Here is a 20,640-nt window from a genome sequence, read left to right on the forward strand (position 1 = left end):
CTTCTAGCAAGATGCCCTTCCATTCTTGGGCAGCACCAAGAATGTGTGATGACTCCCTGGTTCCTGGGCCCTGGCTGGGAGCAGCGTCTCATTAGGTTGGCTTGTTTTCTACATAACTTCTTGAGAGGCTGTTCTAAGGGGAGACTTTCTGAAGTCCAGTCCCAAAGGTCTGGGCAGTTTGGGACATCTCCATGGCTGCCCAAAGCCAAGGGCAGGGAGTGAGGCCCAGGCCTGTTCTGCTCCTTTCTATGTGGTCTTGGCAAGGCATCTTCTTGACATCATAGGAAGGAGTTCCTTTCTGGTTCTGGTGTTCTATGATTTTTACAACATCCTGGGTACTACAAGTTGCCTGATCTTTCTGCTTCTCTGAACCAACGAGCAGGGCAGCACCTCTGAGGACACCACCCCTCCAAGCCTTTGCCCTGTGGAGTCACCCCAATTCTGTGGCGCTGAGCAACATTTTTACATTTATTCCTTCCAAGAAGACCATGATCTCAATCGTCAGTTACTGATGCTTCTGAAGCCTGTGTCCATTTCTGCACACACGTATACCTCGGCATGGCCGTATCACTTCTCTGATTATGTGTCCTGGTCAGGGACCAGCGCCCTTGCACATGGGCATGGTTGAATCTGAAACCCTCCTTCTGTGGCAACTTGTACTGAAAATGTGGTGCTCAATAAAGAAGCCTATGGCTGGTGGCATGCAGCAGGTGGCATGTAATTGGGTGGTCTTGGGCGGGCCGATATGGTCAGGGTGAGCATGGAGGGAGCCGGGTCAGCCTGCTCAGCAGCAGGGCCTGAGTCCAGGGGCGGCTGTGAATGCTAGGCCAGAGATCCCAATGCTATGGGCCAAGAGGGGTCCAGAGACTGTCCTCCTTCCAGAAGAAATAAGGCTTCTCTGGTTGTCTGCTCAAACATTCCCTGAACTCTCAGCCCCCTCCTAATTCTAGGTTTTAAGGAGTAAACCTTCCTTTTGGGTTCCTGAAGCTGGTGGCTGGAGTGAGAGCGGATGAGATGGAAGACGGCTCATCAGACACTGGCCTTGGAGGGTGCTGGCCTCTGCGGAATGCCAGCATCTTCTCAGAACCATATGCTCTGGGAGCCTGGGGCAAGTCTGGCTAATTGTGGACTTGGGGAAAATAAGGCCCAACCCGTTTTTGCTGCGTTAAGGAGAAATAATCTTAAGCCAGTCACACAAATCATCAGCATTTATTTCCTGGGTCCTAGGTGTCACTTATCCTGGTGGAAAGGGTAGAGGTGGTCAGATCATTTTGAGCCAAAATCCCTTCCCTAAAAATGGATCTGTGGAGCTCCATGAGGGAACCTCAGAGTGCACAATGAGAGTTTAGCTAAAATGGCTTAAAAAATGTGAATTGATTGTCAGCTCTCTCCGTCTCTGCTGAAAAAACGTTTAAAATTTTTAAAAAGTTTAAAAGTGTTTTCTAAAAAAGGGACACGCAGGTCTTGACCCGGAAGATTGGGCTGGAGAGGAGGTGTTGGTGTTGGGACAGGGATCCTGCTCGGGCTGCTCGCAAGAGGAGCGTTCCTGCGTGGGCTGCTCACTGTAGGGCAGGGCCCCGCCCAAGTGCCGGCGCCAGCTCAATAAATAACATCTTGTGGTTACAGTGTCTTGAAAGTGTACCTGGGCACGGTGAGAAGGTGGTGGGAATGTGGAGCCTGTGGGTGTGGGCAGAGGGCTTTCCCGGAGTGGAGGCCACAGAGGCCTCTGGGGAGCCTTCTCAGTCTGGCCTGGTTTATCTGGGACATGGGGCTCAGAGAAGAGGCTGCTGGGCCAGTGCCAGGGTTCCCCCTCTGGGAGGGGACAGAAGGTCTCTCGTCCAGCCTTCTTGGACAAGGTCAGACTCAAGATGAGGTGGTCCCATCGCTGCTCTGGGGCTGGTTGCCAGCTTCCTTGTCTGGGGCGCTTCCCTCCACCTGTCCTTCTGGAGAGGAGAGAAAGAGGTTTTTCTTGGGCACATATACACAAAGCAAAGCACAGAAGGAGGTGTGAAAGAGCCCAGCCAAACTGATAGCAGTGGGTATGCCCTGGGGAGCAAGACAAACTGGACTGAGGTGGTGGTGGCCAATGGGACTTCAGCCTGCTCTGTAATATCTTTTTACATGGAAATGCACATGGTGTTAGTATAATTAAGAGTCAATTAAGGGCCACTATGGATGGGTGCTTAAAGCATCAAGTGAAGGGCTCTTGAAGGTCGTTTTATTTGTGCAGGTTCCCCAGAGGGAGAGGCCAGATGTTAAGTCCCCAGTGTGTCACAGGTGCTCAGCAAACGGCAGCTGTATTTTTTTTTTTTGGCGGGGGGATGGAGTCTTGTTCTGTCGCCCAGGCTGGAGTGCAATGGCACAATCTCGGCTCACTGCAACCCCCGCCTCCCAGGTTCAAACAGTTTTCCTGCCTCAGCCTCCCAAGTAGCTGGGATTACAGGCGCCCACCACCATGTCCGGCTAATTTTTGTATTTTTAGTAGAGACAGGGTTTCACCATGTTGGCCAGGCTGGTCTCAAACTCCTGACCTCAGGGGATCCGCCTGCCTCGGCCTCCCAAAGTGCTGGGATTATAGGTGTGAGCCACCATGCCCGGCCAATGTTCTTCTAAGACAGTAAAAAGCACTGCACCAGGCCAGCTCAGGCAGTGCCAGGGTGCGGCCTGCATCAGGGCCTGTGGGCGCCAACTGCAGCATGGGGTGTGTGTGGTGCCTCCTCCTCAACTCCATCCTGCCAGACATCTCGGTGGGGTGAAGGGCAGCAGCAGGCTCACAGAGATGGAGCACCTCACCCAGGGAGTCAGGATACAAGCCAGGTCTCCTCCCTTTCAGCTTCCCTTGAGCCCCCCTGTGCAAGGTGGGACAGGCAGCCCCAGCCACCAACTGGACCAGCAGTGCAGGGTGAGGGGGGTGCCAAACTCACGCCCAGGCCCCAGTCTCCATGCCTTCCTCCTCAGGCTGCATGATAAACAGGTGTCTTTTTTCATAAGGTGCCTCACATGGGGCCTGGCATGTGGGTAGAGCTCAATAGGTGGTACGTTCTTAAACCCCAGTGACACTGTGCAATGTCACTATGTGCCCTACAAGCTCACTGAGGGCCTGAGTTCAAATCCAGCCCAACCAGACCACACCTTTTTATCCTTCAGGCTAAGCCCTTCACAGAACCAGGAGAACCACCACCCTATAGCAAGCTCCAGGGTTTGCAGATGGACGGGCACTTTCCTGTGCAATGCACACAGTAACATGGAGGTGTAACTAGGGTCATGATATGCACGAGAAAACCGAGGCCCAGTGAGGTGAGCTGATTTGCCTGGATCAAGGGTGGAGAGCCCTGCCTGCCACCAAGGCTAGTACCCCTTCTACCAAATTTAACCTCTTCCAATAAGCAGCATTCCTGAAGGTTTATAGAGGCCTGACATCAGCACTGCCTCATGTGCCCCTGCAGCAAGCTAGGAAGTGGGTGGTAGCTTGGGACCCTATCCCGAGCAAGCTGCCTAGAAAGCCTGCTCTTATTCCCAGCGGGGCGGTGCCTGGAACTCCATACCCCCCCGCTGCCTTGGGGAGTCTGCTGGACGGGGCCTGGCCCACAGCCCTGCCTGTGGAAACAGAACTGCTCACTGTGGGCTTCCTGGAAGGTTCCTTGGCCAGTCACTCTTGCCTGGACACCACCATGAGTGTTTCGTTTCTTTCAGTGAGCACTGTTCTTTCCTCAGGTCCCTTTTTAAAATGTCAGTCACCCTGGCAGGTGAATATCATGTAGCCAGAGGACCCACACTTTAGGGAATCTGAGTCAGGGAAAACAGGTGTTAGGAGGGCCTGGGAACATGGGCCAGCAGCTACAACTGCTGAGGGAGAGAGAGACAGAACAGAGCTCACCAGAGCTGAGGGTGAGGATACAGAGGCCTTGAGAAAGCCCAGGGCAGAGTGCCCAGTGTGGCAGCTGGACATGCTGGTCATTCAGTTGGTCAATGAACAGCCATTGATTTGGCACCTCCATCATGTGCCAAACGCCACCAGGCACCGAGGGCACAAGACGCACAGCCTGTCAGGAGAAGCTCAGTCTAGAGCAGGACCATTATGCTCAGTGGGCTCGTGGAGGCAGCAGGGAGAAGAGGTGCCTCCCCCGTCTGGGAGGGGCACTGCAGTCAGGGAAGGCTTCTCAGCTGAGCAGATGCCTGGGTCTCTAAGAATGAAGAGAACCCAGCCAGGCAAGGGGAGAAGCAAACAGAGGTGCAGCGTGTGAAGGCCCACAGGGGCTTCTGAGCAATCAAAGTACTTTACTACAGCTGGCGAGGGGATGAGAGTTGAGGCTGGAGAGGAGCAGGGTGAGCCCGTGGAAGCTCTGCCTGGGCCACGTGACAGAGGAGGATGAACAGATCATGGGACAGGGAAGGCTTGTGGGGTGGGGTTCCATCGACAGGGTGCCGGGGGCTCTCTCTAAAGGCGGCCAGATTCTATGTTAACTCCCTGGATGGCCCGGAGCAAGCCCCCCAACTTCTCTGGGCCTCAGTTTGTCCATCTATAACACGAGAGGGCTGGGTCCATGCCCCCACAAAGTCTTCTCTGTTCTGTACTTTTAATTCACTTCTGGCCAGTGAGGGGCAAGAAGACTAGGGCTACCCAGGGAGGGGCAGGGCTGTGGCTCTCCAAGGACAGCCCACGGGGAGACAGATGCAGCCTGACGGCTGTGCTGTGAGAAGCACACACGGCCTCTGTGGCGCTGTGAGAGCAGAAGGGAAAGGCCTCAGCCGTGCAGGGGTCAGGGAAGCTTCCCAAGGAAATTCCCAGGCTGACCATGGACTTGAGCCAAGGGGTTCTCTGGGGGGATGGAGGGGGTGGGGGTGTTCCAGCCAGTACTTGGGTGGGTGGATGCTGTTTCCTTTTGTCATTCGGTCTGTGGTTCCCAAGCACCTGCTGTGTGCCAAACAGAACGCAAGGCCTCTGCCCTCCTGGCGCTCACATTTAGACCCATGAGACCTTGTCAGAGAGTGATGAGGGTCATGTGATTGGGGAAGGGTGATCTAGCAGTCAGAGAAGGCCCCTTGGAGAGGCTTGACTAGAAACAGACCAAAGGTAGATGTGGCTGGAGGGTGGCAGGGAGAGGAGTGGCATCGAGTGAGACTCGGGTAGGGTCTGGCCTACAGCAGGACTGCCCCAGAGCAATGTGACAAGCTTAGCTTCACTCAGTGAAGCCACTGGGGGATTTTTTTTTGGCAGAAGCATAATGGACAGAATGGTTTAAACGAGGTCTGCCGGCTGCTGCATAGCGCTGAACAGGAAGGGCGGAGATGGGTGTAGGGATCCCAGGGAAGCCGGCTGCTATAGTCAGCCAGGTGAGAGCTGTGAGTGGCCAAAGCCAGGTATGACTGTGGCGATAGCGAGAAGTGGAGGGACCTGGGATGTATCTTGGAAGAGAACTGACAAGACTTATGGGTGGATTAGGGGGCAGGAGGACAGGAAGAGCCCTGGATGCCCGGCCAGAAGAGTCCTTGGGGCCTGAGATTCGAACATCTTCCAACCTAGAGACTGCTGGACTCTGCCACTGCCCATGGGGCAGGGCTGATTTAAATGTGGTTTCTTCTCTAAGAAAGTGTGGGCAGTCTAGGACTTGGAGGCCAGCCCGGGGCCTGGCAGAGAGCTTCTGACATGCAGGAGTGCTGAGGACCTGCTGGCTCTAACCTGCCCCCTCGAGTGCCAGCTCGCCCATGTCTCCAGCCAGCTTCCTCACGCTCACAGCCTCCGAGTCTCCCTGGATGTCAGGGACTGCATTCCGACGGCCTGTCCGGTCACAGGAGATGAAGTCTGAGTAGGAGGACTCGACCTCCATCATGCCTGTCGCATCGCTCCTCAGGCCTGTGGGGACAGGAGGCAAGGGGGCAGAGGTAAGTCCAGATGCATTCTGCAGAGAGGACAGCTCCAGCTCCCCAGCACTGTGGCTTCTGTCAAAATGACAGTTATTGCCTCTTATTGAAAACAAAGCAAAAAGCACAGGAAAGTACAAAGAACAAAACAAGTCACCCATAATTCCATACCCAGACAACCACCATCAACATTTTAAAGAACATGGGCTCAGAATTTTCTTTAAATAAACTTATTGACAAACATGTACACATATTTATCAATACGACATGCCAGGCACTGGTTATATACTGCAGATACCGCCATGAACAAATTGGCCATGGTCCCTGGCCTCACAGAGCTTACCATCTACCACAGGTGGCATAAAGTCACCTCATGCCTAAGTCATAGCCTTGGTGCTCAGGGCTTCAAGGGAGAATGCAGGATGCTGGAGTGATCACTAGGACCTGATCAAGGCTGGGGGTCACCAAGTGACATTTTACCTGAGAACCGAGGATGACGAGGTGTCATGTAGATGAAGAGTGAGGGGAAGAGCATTACAGAGAGGGGAACAGCACGTGTGAAGGCTCTGAGGGAGGGGGAGGCATCGGGGCTTGGAAGGACAGAAAGAGCCAGTAGGCAGGAGTATGGCGGAAGAGGGACAATGACACTGAGGACACTGCTGAGGTAGGCAGGAGCCAGACCACATCTGGAACTTGGTTCCTGAAGAGCTTTAGGCCAGGTCATGAAGGAGCAGTCATGCATTTTCAAAGATGACTCTGGTGTCTGGGCAGAGCAGTGCCGGGAAGGGGCAAGTTAGGAGGCTCCTGCCAAGTTCAGGTGCCGAGATGGTGGGTGGAGGAGGGTGGCAGTGGGAAGGATTCTAGATGTAACTTGGAAATCAAACCAAGAAGTAGTGTTGGACTGAGAGGTAATTTGGGTTTCTGGTGTGAATAAGTAGGTGGACAGAAGTATGGTTTGCTGACATGTGGAAGAACAAAGGAGGAATATTTGGGGGCATGAAGTCCTATTTGGCGTATCTGGTAACTCTGAGATGCCTGTGAGCCCTCTAAGGGGAGAGGTGGTGTAAGTACATGGAACCAGGAAGCTGGAGCTCAGAAGAGAGGTGGAGTGGAGAGGAAAGATATGAAATTAGTAGTTCTTACTACACCGATAGCAGTTCACAGCCCTGGTGCTTGGTGACACAGTCTAGAGAGAGAAGAGAAGAGCGCCACATATATAAAGAAGAGCCACATACATTTAGAAATGATTTGGGACCATACCTTATGTTGTTATGTAGTCTACTCTTTGGGACGCTTGAGAACATGTCACTAAGGCTCCCTCCACATGAATTTTGTGCCAGCATACTTGCATGGGCAATGATTGACTCTAGGATGAGGCCTCCAGAAATGAACACAGAGGTACTTCCCAGTTTTCTACTGCCACACACAGCACTGGGCCTTTATGAAAGTCTCTGTGCCCATCCCTAATTATACTAGAGATATACTAGAGATATTCTAGAGATATACTGAGAGTATATCTCTAGAAGCAGAATTGCTGGGCTAAAGGGAAGGGTGAAATAATTTTTAGATTTTTGACACATTTCCCAGTTGCCTTCCCAAATGGCATAGTGGTATTTATAATGACAAAAAATTGGCAGAAAGACTTATAAAGTCAGCATTGTTTTTATTTATATTCCCACCGGTAGCACACAAGATTGTCCATTTATGTACTCTTGGCAACAAGAAGTACTGCTACTATATTAACAAAAGGTTAATTTGCGAAGGGGATACTAGTATCTCTCATTGAGCACCTATGGTTTTCTGAAGGCAATTAGATAGCAGTCATTGCATGGACTCTGGCTACCTCGCAGACCTGTATTAGTAAGTGGGAGGGGTGGTCTAAGCACTGGCCTGACTTTAGGAGTTCATAGTCCAGTGGGATGGGCCCACCTAGCAAACCCTAGTTCTAGACCCACTCAGGCAAATGCCCAATGTTTTCTATAGTGTGAGGATGTTTACTGCACCTGGTCAGTAATAGCAGCCTACAGGAAACCACCCAAATGTCCACCAGGAGGTTAGGCATTGCATGAATTATGAAGTATTTATTAAAAAGAAATGTGCCATACAGCCACTATGGAAAACGGTATGGAGGGTTCCTGAGAAAATTAAAAACAGTACCATATGACCGAACAATCCCACTACTAGGTATACATCCAAAGAACTGACATTAGTATATCAAGAAGACATCTGACCTCCTATGTTTACTGCAGCACTATTTATAACAGCCAAGATATGGAATCAACCCAAACGTCCAACATGATTGAATGGATACAGAAAATGTATATATACACAAAGGAATACTATTCAGCCATTAAAAAAAATGAAATCTTGTTATTTGGGACAACATGGATAAACCTGGAGGACATAATGTGAAGTGAAATAAGCCAGACACAGAGAGACAAATACTGCATGATTTTACGCATACGTGGAATCTAAAAAAACAAAAGTTGATATTGGCTGGGCGCGGTGGCTCACGCCTGTAATCCCAGCACTCTGGGAGGCCGAGGCAGGTGGATCACGAGGTCAGGATATCGAGACCATCCTGGGCTAACACAGTGAAACCCCCTCTCTACTAAAAATACAAAAAAAAAAAAAAAAAAAAATTAACTGGGCGTGGTGGCAGGCGCCTGTAGTCCCAGTGACTTCGGAGGCTGAGGCAGGAGAATGGCGAACCCGGGAGGCAGAACTTGCAGTGAGCCGAGATCGCGCCACTGCACTCTAGCCTGGACGACAGAGCAGAACTATCAAAAAAAAAAAAAAAGTTGATATCATAGGAGAGAATAGAACAATGATTAACCAGAGACTAGGGAGGGGAAAGGAGAGGAAAGGATGGAAAGCTGGTCAACGGGTACATAGTTACACTTAGATAGGAGCAGTAAGTTCCTATTCTGATGCACAGTAAGGTGATGGTTAACAATAAGGCATTCTACGCCGGGTGTCGTGGCTCATGCCTATAATCCCAGCACTTTGGTAGGCTGAGGCAGGTAGATTACCTGAGGTCAGGAGTTTGAGACTAGCCTGGCCAACATGGTGAAACCTCACCTCTACTAAAAATACAAAATTAGCCGGATGTGGTGGCACACGCCTGTAGTCCCCGTTACTCTGGAGGCTGAGACAGGAGAATCGCTTGAACCCATGAGGCAGAGATTGCCGTGAGCTGAGATCACACCACTGCACTCCACCCTGGGCAAGACAGAGCGAGACTCCGTCTCAAAAAAAAAAAAAAGGCATTCTATATTACAAAATAACTAGAGAGACTTTTGAATATTCTCATCAGAAATAAATAAATGCATGAGATGGTGGATATGCTAACTGCCCTGATTTGATTATTATACAACATATATGTATCAAAACATCAAGTTGTACCCCACAAATATATACAATGACATGTCAGTAAAATAATAATAATAATAATAAAGTAAGAAATGTGCCAGATGGGCCTGTACTGACATAGGACAACATCTGAGATAAACTGGCAACTGAAAAACAGAGGTTGCAAAACAACACGTAAAATAAAACCCAGTTCCTGTGGGGAAAGATAGCAGACATATGAAAAAAACATCTGAAAAAACATGTATCAACCCTGTCAACTGTGGTTGTGAGTAAGGGGAACTTTTGTTTTCTAAGTCTATATTTTTTCAATGGTTGAAGTTTTCATAAACCCAAATTATTGTGCAATGCTTTTCGAAGGTAGCTGACACTGGCAGAAGTGCCCAGAAGGCACCCAGGGTGGGACTGAGCCAGTAAGTGCTGCAGGGGTGCGAGTGCGTGTGTGTGTGTGTGTGTGTGTGTGTGTGTGTGTGTGTGTGTGTGTGTGTGTGTGTGAGAGAGAGAGAGAAAGAGAGAGAGGATCACTATGGAGGGCTGGGCCCACATCCCCCACAACACCTAGCTCAGAAGAAACACTTAGCTAAAGAATCAATTAGGGGCCCTCAAAGATCAGACAGGTGAGACAGGGAGGTGGGTGTTGTCCTATGGTAGAAAAAGCAAAGAATGAGACGCGTGACCTTAAACCCAAGCTTTGCCACCTAACCCTGGGCAAGATCCTGCCTTTCTTCGGGCCTTCATTTCCCCTGTGTAAAAGAGAGGAGGGCCAGGACACTGTCCACGGCAATTCCCCCCGGCTGCAGCAGATGGCGCGCCCTGCCTATCTTCCTAGCAGCCTTGCGCGCTGCCCTAGTCACGTTCTGGCTCCTCCTTGGCTAACAGAATTCCCGGAAGTTCCAGAGGTGGCTCCTTCTGCAGGTCACGAAGGTTCACTCCTGCCCTCTCCCTCGGGGGAAACCGCTCAGTGCTTAAGGACAGGGAAATGGCTTATGATAACAGTAACAACAGAGGATAAAAATGATGCCGAAAATTCCTACAATAACGAAAGGTACCATGGCCCAGGTGCCTGTGTTTTCACACACATCACGCACGCAGTGGCCACAGCTGCCCTCTTGAGGTGAGTGAGGCCGGTATAAGCCACAGCTCAGAAGGGCCTCATTCCCACCTGAAACCTGCTGCTCTGGAAAGGGACAAACCCCGAGCAGGCCACATTGGCTCCCGGAGCCTCCGAGTCCTGAGCCCTTCCTCAGGGAGAATGTCAGCTCCACGGGAACAGGAATTTGGTCTGGATTTTTCCCATGCCCAGCTGAAACCTAATCCTGGCAGCTGAGCCAACAGGCTCTGGCGGCTCCATTTCCTGATTCTCATCCAGCACCTGGTAAAGAGCAGGCGCTCCATGCACACTCGCTGGATTTCACTCTCTGAAGGAGAGGGAGTTTGTACCTATCCCTCTTCTCCCCCGCTGTCCCCCTCCTTTGTGGGGAGGAGCAGCAGTTCCTTCTTGGACTGTTGAGAAGGGCCTCCGTGCACCGTGAAGTGCTGTGCAGGTGTTCTCGTGCTAGGACCTGACACCATGGGATGGAGTTACAGGCTCCATCTGAAAGGCCAGCTTTGTGCTGGAACGTCTCCTGGGGCTTTGATCTCACAATGCCATCTGATGTTACAAGCTGCCCAGTGCAGGACACTGGGCCTCAGGACATGGAGACAGCAAATGCCACACTCAAAGACCAATCCTAGAAAACATCAACTAGGCCAACATGCTCTGGCTACCGTATACCCTCAGGGAGCAGCAACTCCAAAGATGGCTCTGGAGAGCTCTCCAATCCAAAGCACAAACACATAATTTAATTTTTCTCCCACATTTATATTCGTCACTCACCCTCTCATCTTTAAAGACAACAGCAAATGGGGAAATAAAGCATCCTCAGAGTTGGAAATCATGTCAGAAAAGGGTCATTCTCAAACCCTGTTAGAGTGTAAACTTCCAAGACCTCCTTGGGCAGTGACTTGACAGCGTGTATCCAGAAACCTCAACTTTTTACATATCTTTGAGCTACTAAATCAGTTTAAAATAATCTATTCTAAGAAAATAATCCAAGAGCTACATGAAGATAAATGTACACAAATGTTCATCATAGTATTATTATTTTTTTTTTTTGAGGCAGGGTCTCGCTGTGTCATGCAGACTGGAGTGCAGTGGTACAATCATGGCTCACTGCAGCCTCAACTTCCTAGGCTCAAGCGATCCTGTTGCCTCAGCCTCCTGAGTAGCTGGGACTATACCACGCCTGGCTCATTTTTTTTCAGAGATGGGAATCTCATTATGTTAACCAAGGTGGTCTCAAACTCGTGGTCTCAAACTCCTGGGCTCAAGTTATCCTCCTGCCTCGGACTTCCAAAATGTTGGGATTACAGGACTGAGCCACTGTGCCCGGCCCACAGTATTATTTATAATAGCAGGAAACTAAAAACACCAAAATGAGTTCCTAAATGGATGTGTCAAATGTCCTAAATGGACAATGGAGAATTATTAATATATACATACTTAGCTAATTTATATCTAAATGAAATACCATTCAGGCATTAAAATGATGTTTGTGAATATTTTTTAAAGACATGGCAAAATGTTCACATATAGCTAAATGAAAAAGAATATCAGTGATATAATTACATACATTAATATTTTTGTAAGTGATTTTAAAATCCATTATATTTCCTTTTTTATAGTGAACACATTCACTTAGTCTTAAAATTACTTAATTTTAGATTATGTGTAAATGTGGTCTAAAACTCAAAAGGTCCAAAAGGACAGAGATAAGACCTTAATCTCCCTCCCATCTGATCCAGACACCCTCCCCAAGGCAAGCACGTTTTGGTGTCCTTCCAGACAAAATCTATGCAATATACATGTTCCCTCTTTTTCTCCTTCCCTTCTTTTTTCCTTTATTTAAAACAAAATTTTATTTTCCATCTTGCATTTTTTTTCATTTAAAAATGTGTCTTGACTTTGGGAGGCCGAGGTGAGTGGATCGCTTGAGGTCAGGAGTTCAAGACCAGCCTGGCCAACATGGTGAAACCCCATCTCTACTAAAAATACAGAAATGAGCTGGGTGTGGTGGTGCACACCTGTAGTCCCAGCTACTCAGGAGGCTGAGGCAGGAGAATTGCTTGAACCCAGGAGGCAGAGGCTGCAGTGAGCTGCGACTGTGCCACTGCACTCCAGCCTGGGTGACACAGTGAGACTCTATTAAAAAAAATTATATATATATACACATACATACACACACACACACACACACACACACACACACGCCTTGGAAACAACTGTAGATCACTCTGAAGCCACTGCAGCACTGATTACATCAACACACTGAAAACAAACCCAAAGTAATAACTAAATTGTTCCTTTTATTGTCCGCATGATGCTCTGTTGTCTCACTGTTGTAGACTGATTTAATTACCTCCCTATTGATGGACCTGAGGGTTGTTTCCATAAAAGTGGAATTGCCACCTCAAAGGATCTGTGACTTTTTTATTATAATAGGTACTGCCAAATTCTCCCCACAGAAGTTAGTTCCTATCGCTCAGTCCGTTTTGTGCTGCTACAACAAAATATCTGAGCCTCAGTACTTTCTTTTTTTTTCTTTTTTTTTTTTTTTTGAGACGGAGTCTCGCTCTGTTGCCCAGGCTGGAGTGCAGTGGCGCGATCTCTGCTCACTGCAAGCTCTGCCTCCTGGGTTCACGCCATTCTCCTGCCTCAGCCTCCCGAGTAGCTGGGACTACAGGCGCCCGCCACCACGCCCGGCTAATTTTTGTATTTTTAGTAGAGACAGGGTTTCACTGTGTTAGCCAGGATGGTCTCGATCTCCTGATCTCGTGATCCGCCCGCCTTGGCCTCCCAAAGTGCTGGGATTACAGGCATGAGCCACCGCGCCCGGCCAAGTCTCAGTAATTTCTAAACAGAAATTTATTTCACACAGTTCTGGAGGCTGGGAAGTCCAAGATCAAGGCGCCAGCCTGTGGTGAGGCCTGCTCTCTGCTTCCAAGAGGGCACCTTAAACACTGTGTTCTCACAGGGCAACTGGCAGAAAGGCAAAAAGGGGCAAACTCACTCCCTCAAGCCCATTTATTTGTTATTTATTTATTCGATGGAGTCACGTTCTGATGCCCATGCTAGAATGCAGTGACATGGTCACTACAACCTCCTCCTCCTGGATTCAAGGGATTCTCCTGCCTCAGCCTCCCAAGTAGCTGGGATTACAGGTGTGCACCACCACACCCAGCTAATTTTTGTATTTTCAGGAGAGATGTTTCATCATGTCGGCCAGGCTGGTCTTGAACTCCTGACTTCGGGTGATCCGGCGGCCTCAGCCTCCCAAAGTGCCAGGATTACAAGCATGAGCCACCGTGCCTGGCCTCAAGCCCTTTTATAAAAGGTGCCTAATCCCATTCACAAGGAAGGAGACCACATGACCTCATCACCTCTTAAAGGCCCTACCTCTTAATACTATCACATTGGTATTTTGGAGGGAACACATTCAAACCATAGCAATTCCCAGTAGGTATATCAGATGAGCACTTTGCTTCACCACAGTCTTCTTAATGCTAATCTAAAAAGTGGTTTTAAAACCAGTGCCTGATTGTTTTAGTTCCTACTGCTCCTAGGAGTGAACCTGAGCATCTTCCCATATGCATCTCCTTTTCTGTTTACTGTTTCTTCAAATCCTTTTGCCCATTTCTAATGGATTTTAGGTCTTTTTCTTATCGATTTGTAGGAGTTCTTAATATATTAAGGCAATTAGTCTTTTGTCTAATTAGGAGCTACTAGTATTTTTTACTTGTCATTTGTACTTCGACTTTATTTTCGGCACTTCTCCCCACACACATATTTTTTATATTCATTAGTAAAATTGATCTTTATTTTATGGTTTCTGGGCTTTGGAACATAATTAGAAATGTCTTCCCCACTCTAAGATTAGTAAAGAAATCCCTTGTTTATTTTTGGTACTTTGTTTTTTGAGACAGGGTCTGGAGTCACCCAGGCTGGAATGCAGTGGTGCCAGCTTAGCTCACAGCAACCTTGAACTCCTGGGCTCAAGGGATCCTCCTAGCTTAGCTTCCTGAGTAGCTGGGACGGGACTACAGGTGCATGCTAAAGTGCCCAGCCAATTCCTTTTTTTTGTTTTTCTTTTAAGAGATGGGGTCTCACTATGTTGCCCAGGCTGGTTCTGAACTCCTGGGCTCAACTGATATTCCTGCCTGAGCCTCCCAAACTACTGGGATTACAGGTGTGAGCCACCACACCTGGCCTCTAGTACTTTTATGGCTTCCCTTTTCATATTTAAATCTTTGATTGATCTAGAATGTATCTGTAATAAGGTATGAGTTAGAGAGCCACCTTAATTTTTTCTACCTATCTCAAATCATTTGTGGAGTAATCCATCATTTCCTCATTGATGTGAAAAGCTACCATTGTTACATACAAAACTGTCTATTGGGGTCTGTTTCTGAATCTTTTAATCTCTCCAGCTGATGTGTCTACTCATGTACTAGTATCATGTTTTCTATTACATTAGCTTTAAATTAAAAAAATAACTGTAGAATGGTTTCCTTCTCATAGATAGCTCAAATCTTTTTTGACTTTAGATTTTTTTTCTCTGGCTGTTTTTGCTGGTCTATGTTTTCTAATGAACTAAATAGTCATTTAACTTGTCCCCCAATTTCTCTTGTATTTATCAGGACTGCACTAAATACATACAGTAATATCTGGTACCTGAATGTAGACAGAAATCACATTTTTATGATACTGAGTCTTCTTTCTTTCACAGTTCCTCTCCCACGAGGTCAGGCACTCAGATTTCCCTTTTGCTCCTCTGTGTACTCCAAAGGGCTGGCCCAGCGCCTGGCATATGCTGGTGCTTGACTCTTACTTGCAGAATGAATGATGAATTATTGCACGAGTTCTACTTCTGATGTGCAAGGTAAGTGCCTTCCACACATTCTCTCATGTAACCCTAAACACAATGAGTAGTCACTATTCTAATCCTCATCTTAGAAATGAGGAAACTGAGGCTCAGGCAGTAAAGCAACTGCCTTCAACTTCTTAGAATGCTCTTATACAGTCTCCTAGTCCAGCACTTTGACTACTTGTATACCCCCTTAGTTCCATCCTTTACTGTCTTCTAATGTTTCTCTAATTGTTCCACACATCTCATTCTCTCTCATGACATTATCTTCCATTCATTTCAATGTCGATCCTCTCACTGCTGAGCTGCAGACATCTAGATGAATCCTCCCGGAGGATATCAACAAAATTATGCTCTCCCTCCTCCAGGACTCTCTCTCATTCATTCTCTTAGTCAGGAGCCACCTCCACAATCAATTATGCAAGTCAAAAACCTATTACCCGTAACACATGCCTGACTTCTTCCTCTCTTTAAGAAGGCATCCCGCACCTTAAAGCTCAATTATCCAGGTTCAATTATTTTCTCTCTTCAGGTCCATCCTCCCATTTTCTCCACGCAGTAATCATGGCCTCAGTTAGGCTTCATCATCTCTATCCACTTGATTACAACCTTCCCCAACTGGTTTTTCTGTCCCCAGTCTTCTCACTTATTCCTCATCCCCCACCCCCAATTCATCCTCAAGCCCTCTGTCCTCTACTTCAAGAGGGACATTCCCCAACATCAGCTGGCTCATCCTCATGCTCAGCTCAGGAACCTTCAATGATTAAAAAGAAGCATTTAGATCCATTTATGTATACTGGCATGGAAGGATGTTCTCAATATATGATTGCTAATATGCCCTAACAGATGGGTCTACAGTCTTCTCTCCTGATTTCTGAGTCTTCACTTCCAACAGTCCATGACCTATCTCCAGCAGGGAGACAGCTTTGATTCATTCAGGACCATCACAGGGCAAATACCTTTTCAATTAATGAAAAGTTGTTGTAGAATCTAACCGAAAGACATCCCAGAGCTCATCTAGACAAGCCTCTCATCAACAGCTGCAGAAACGGAGGCTCAGAAAGGGCAAGGGACTTGCCTAGGGTTCTTGATCTAGCGGTCTTAACTCCTGGTCCAGAGCTCTTTTCCCCACATCACACAGCCCCCTTGGGAGTCCCTGATGACATTACAAATCTCTGAGAGGAATGGGTGGCAGGGCAGAGGGCATCTAGGGTGCTCGTCCAGCCCAGCTTTGCTGTTGACCAGCTGTGAGGCCGTGCACAAGTCCCCTCACCTCAGCAAAGTGGGGCTAACAGTCACACCCTGCAGTGCAGGGGGCTGTTATGAAGATTCAATAATATGGTGATGCAAAAAGTGTAGTAAGTGACGGGGAATGTAAGCGGAATTCAATTAATAAATGATTAGGATGGTTCATCTGGAGGCTGAGTTAGTAAAACCTGCCTTTGGATGTTTCATTCAGCTCCTTTATTTTTACTCTGTTTAATGGTGCTACAGAAGATTAAAACTTCCTTCTCTGGTGCTTTATGGTGTTGCGTGGTAAGAATATAAATTCCCCAGAAGTGGTGACCCTGACTGGCGTGATTACTGTTATATGTCCAGAAGGCCCTGCACATACTTGAAGCTCAATGAATAGTTGATGAACGAGTTAATAATAGAAGATGTTCTAGATTACAGGGAAAGAAGAGCAAAGAATGTGCGGCCCTGCATCATAACAGTGGCTGAAGATCTGGTTCAATACCCGTGCAGTAGGGTGACCCCTGAAGAGTCCCCTTCTCTCTCTCAGCTTCCTTTCCCACCATCTAAATAACAAAATTTGAAATATGATCTCCAAGTCTTCCAGGCTTTTTTTTTTTTTTTGAGATGGGGTCTTACTCTGTCGCCCAGGTTGGAGTGCAGTGGCATGATCTCCGCTTACTGCAACCTCCGCCTCCCTGGTTCAAGTGCTTCTCCTGCCTCAGCCTCCCAAGCAGCTGGGATTACAAGCATGCACCACCACACCCGGCTAATTTTCTTTTTGTATTTTTAATAGAGATGGGGTTTCACCATGTTGGCCAGGTTAATCTTGAACTCCTGACCTCAAGTGATCCACCTGCCTCGGCCTCCCAAAGTGTTGAGATTATAGGCATGAGTCATTGCATCTGGTCTCTAAGTCTTCCAGTCTTGATATTTCATTTATTCATTCAATGTACTGAGCAACTTCTATATGCCAGGCACTGTGCCAGGCACAGGGTATATACTGGAAACTAAAAAAGGTATTTACAATGTGTAAAGAGAAAAAGGCACTGAACAAGTCAATGGATCTATCATCACAGATTATGATATGAGCTATGGGAGAAGAGGACAGGGTTCTCTGCATGTGGATCATTCAGTTAACGGCTGCATGATGAGGAAAGGCCTCTCTGAGGAGATGGTTTTTGCTGAAATCTACAGAAAAGTTGGATAGAGAGTGACCCAGAAAGCCAACAGGCAATTTGAGTCTAAAAACAATCTAGAATCTCTTAGCTCAGCCTGAGCCCTACGGGGTGCTAAAGAACGAAGCTCTTTCTTTTCCTCATCCTCAGGAGGTTTTGGTGTCTTATGGGATCTGGATGATTGCCAGACATGTGACTGACCTTGAATGCCCAGGACAAAGGGTGAAGCCCTTATACTCTGTCCCCAGACCTTTTGGGGCCCTGGGGTTAGAGGTTATGGTGCTTGCAGGTGCCTGCTCTGGGCATTTCCCCACAGGAAGCCACTTCTCCAGTGGGTTTGTAATACTCCCCCCAGCTTTGTAAACTGAAGAGGCCCCAGTATCTGCCAACAGCTACATGGTCTGTTCCAAGTCTGCAGCTATTAGTCCTCATTGCTCAGGCAGATTCCATTACAAGCTTCAAATTGTTTTCCAAATATACTAGAAAGGTCATTTCCTGTTTTGCTTTTTTTTTTCTTTTTCAAAAATTCAATATTTGCAGAAAACACACAAAAAGCAAACAGACTTTTGCAGAAGACATGAAGCACAGAAGTGGGACTTGGTCTCATGGGAGAAGTTTTATCAGGGGTGGGCAAAATGTTCTCTAAGGCTTCTCTGAGGGACAAAAGGGCCGTGGAAACAGAAATGCCAGGGCCTACTGAACAGGCATTCATCAAATTCCAAGGGTAGCGGCTTCTCTCTGTGATGGAAAGCCAGAAAAGAGAGGCACTGAGGCCAACAGAAAACTCAGGGCCCCAAAATGAGAACATTCCACGAACCTGGGAAAAGGGAGGGCTGCTGGTTCTAGCCATGTGTGGCCTGCCCGGGGCTGGCTGCAAAGCCCTACCCAGCGCCTTAGGGGCACATCCAGTACAAGGTCACCAGAGAGGAGCCTGATGCCTGCCTGGGCAGTGCCTGCTGCCATTCAAAGAGTGGCCCTGGGTGAGGCTTTGTTTGGAGGCAGAGAGGCCGGGCCTTGGTCTCTGCACTTGCCAGGCCTAGACCCAAGCAGGCCTGGATGCAGGCAGTGATAGGGAGGGAAGGGCAGGGTGCTGGGGTCAGACAAGGTCCTGAGTGACTTCTACGCTGCCTATCCCCAGGGACACCTTTCTGTCCTCCTCTTCCAACTCATTTCTTCTCGGACCACTCTCCTCATGGGACTTCCAGACACCACACCCTGTGGGCCTCCCTCCAACCACTCCACACAGGCACCTGCTACTGCCGGTACCTTTGTGTTAGGATGCCAGTCTCTTCTGTTTTCTCCCTAGGGGCTCTTATCCTTTCCCTGAAATAATCTACGTTGGTGACCCTCAAAGAGCCCCAACCCTCTCTTAAAAGTCTAGATTTGTGACAGCCTATTGAGCGTGTCATTTGGCTATCCCACCAGCACTGCAAGCTTCAGACGGCAAATCACCAGCCTGCTCGCCCTGGCCTTCCCAGCTGAGCAAGAGCACCACCATCTGCCCAGCTGGAAACCCGCAGCCACCCCTGACCTCCCTTCTTCTTCACCACCCATTGACAATTCTTTACCAAGTCCTGTCATTTCTTTTTTATGTTTTTGTAGAGACAGGGTCTCACAATGCTGCCCAGCCTAGTCTTAAATTCCTGGCCTCAAGCAATCCTCCCACCTTGGCCTCCCAAAGAGCTGGGATTACAGGCATGAGCAACAGTGCCCAGCCTAGTCCTTTTGTTTCTACCTGCAAAACAGAGCTTGAATCTGCTGACCTCGCTCCTCCACACGCACCACCCAGGCTCCAGGATGTCTCACCAGGACTCTCAGCAGAGACCCTGACCAGAGTCAGAGTCCTGTGTCTCTCTCATCCCTCGCCCAGGGTCTGCGTTCTATATGGCAGGCAGGGTAACGTTCTCAAAATGGAAATTGGGTCATTGGAATTTCCCTGCTTTGTTCAATCTCTGATGCTTTTCTATTTCACATCTAGTGAAATCCACACTCCTGATGCCAGCCCCTGAAGTCCTACAAGGATCTGGCCCTGCCTGCCTCTGCAGATGAGCCTTTGTCTCATTTCTGCTCTCTTCTTGGTCCATTTTGCTCTGGTCACACTGGGCCTCTCTTTAAATCCTCCAACCTCATTTAATTCCTGACCTCAAAGCCTTTACTAGACTATTTCCTCTGTGTGCAACAGTCTCTGTAACCCCGCTCCCTATAGAGCCTCCTAAGTGGATCAGTGGATTCCTGGCCTTGGTTTTCCAAATGTTCTTGCTCTAGGACCTGACATGGGCTCCTGTAGGGCACGAAGCCTCCTGAGTTCCTCCGCCGCCAACTACTGCATGTCAGGAAAGCCCTGGCAGAGCTGCCTGGAGGCTAATGCAGTGTGGTGGACGCCACAAGGATTTCAGAATCTCAGCTGTTGTCCCTATAGCAGCACATGGTGCTGGGCACCTCACTTGACTGCAGACACCCCTTCTATAAAATTGGAGAGCTTACACCTGCCTTAAAAAGTGGCTGCGGGGATTAATTGGAGCCAACAGTTATATTCTTTTTTTTTTTTTTGAGATGGAGTCTCGCTCTGTCACTAGGCTGGAGTGGAGTGGCACGATCTTGGTTCACTGCAACCTCCGCCTCCCAGGTTCAAGCGATTCTCCTGCCTCAGCCTCCCAAGTAGCTGGGACTACAGGCGTGCACCACCACGTCCAGCTAATTTTTGTATTTTCAGTAGAGGTGGGGTTTCACCATGTTGGCCAGGATGCTCTCGATCTCTTGACCTCGTGATCCGCCCGCCTCAGCCTCCTAAAGTGCTGGGACTACAGGCTTGAGCCACGGTGCCCGGCCTGTTATACACTTCTTTCTTACTGCATGCCAGACTGTGCTAAGCATCTTACAAGCATTTAATTTTATAGTAACTCTATGACATAGAACATACAATTATCCTGTAGTACAAAAGAGGCAGCTGAAACTCAGCAAGGTTAAGGAGCTTGCCCAAGGCCATATACCCAAGGAGTGTGGAGCCAGATGGAGCCTGTGCTATTAGGCTATAA

General features: G+C 48.4%; 2 protein-coding genes across 6 annotated transcripts in view; one reads left to right on the plus strand and one right to left on the minus strand.

Moving 5' to 3' along the window:
• The window catches only part of ADA (adenosine deaminase), a 31,847-nt gene extending 31,141 nt beyond the window's left edge, over window positions 1-706 (plus strand). The window contains exon 12 of the mRNA XM_011997630.1: window positions 383-706. Within this exon, the coding sequence (XP_011853020.1) occupies window positions 383-396 (14 nt within the window). The 3' untranslated portion in view covers window positions 397-706. The remainder of the gene's footprint in view (window positions 1-382) is intronic.
• Window positions 707-1,190: 484 nt separating this feature from the next.
• The window catches only part of PKIG (protein kinase (cAMP-dependent, catalytic) inhibitor gamma), an 86,467-nt gene continuing 67,017 nt past the window's right edge, over window positions 1,191-20,640 (minus strand). For all 5 annotated transcript variants that reach the window (XM_011997633.1, XM_011997632.1, XM_011997635.1 and 2 more), the window contains 2 exons: window positions 5,681-5,854; window positions 1,191-1,943 (listed from right to left, as the gene is read on the minus strand). In XM_011997633.1, the coding sequence (XP_011853023.1) occupies window positions 1,864-1,943; window positions 5,681-5,831 (231 nt within the window). In that variant the 5' untranslated portion in view covers window positions 5,832-5,854 and the 3' untranslated portion in view covers window positions 1,191-1,863. The remainder of the gene's footprint in view (window positions 1,944-5,680; window positions 5,855-20,640) is intronic.

Source organism: Mandrillus leucophaeus, unplaced genomic scaffold (genome assembly GCF_000951045.1).
Source record: "Mandrillus leucophaeus isolate KB7577 unplaced genomic scaffold, Mleu.le_1.0 Scaffold544, whole genome shotgun sequence".
NCBI lineage: Eukaryota > Metazoa > Chordata > Mammalia > Primates > Cercopithecidae > Mandrillus > Mandrillus leucophaeus.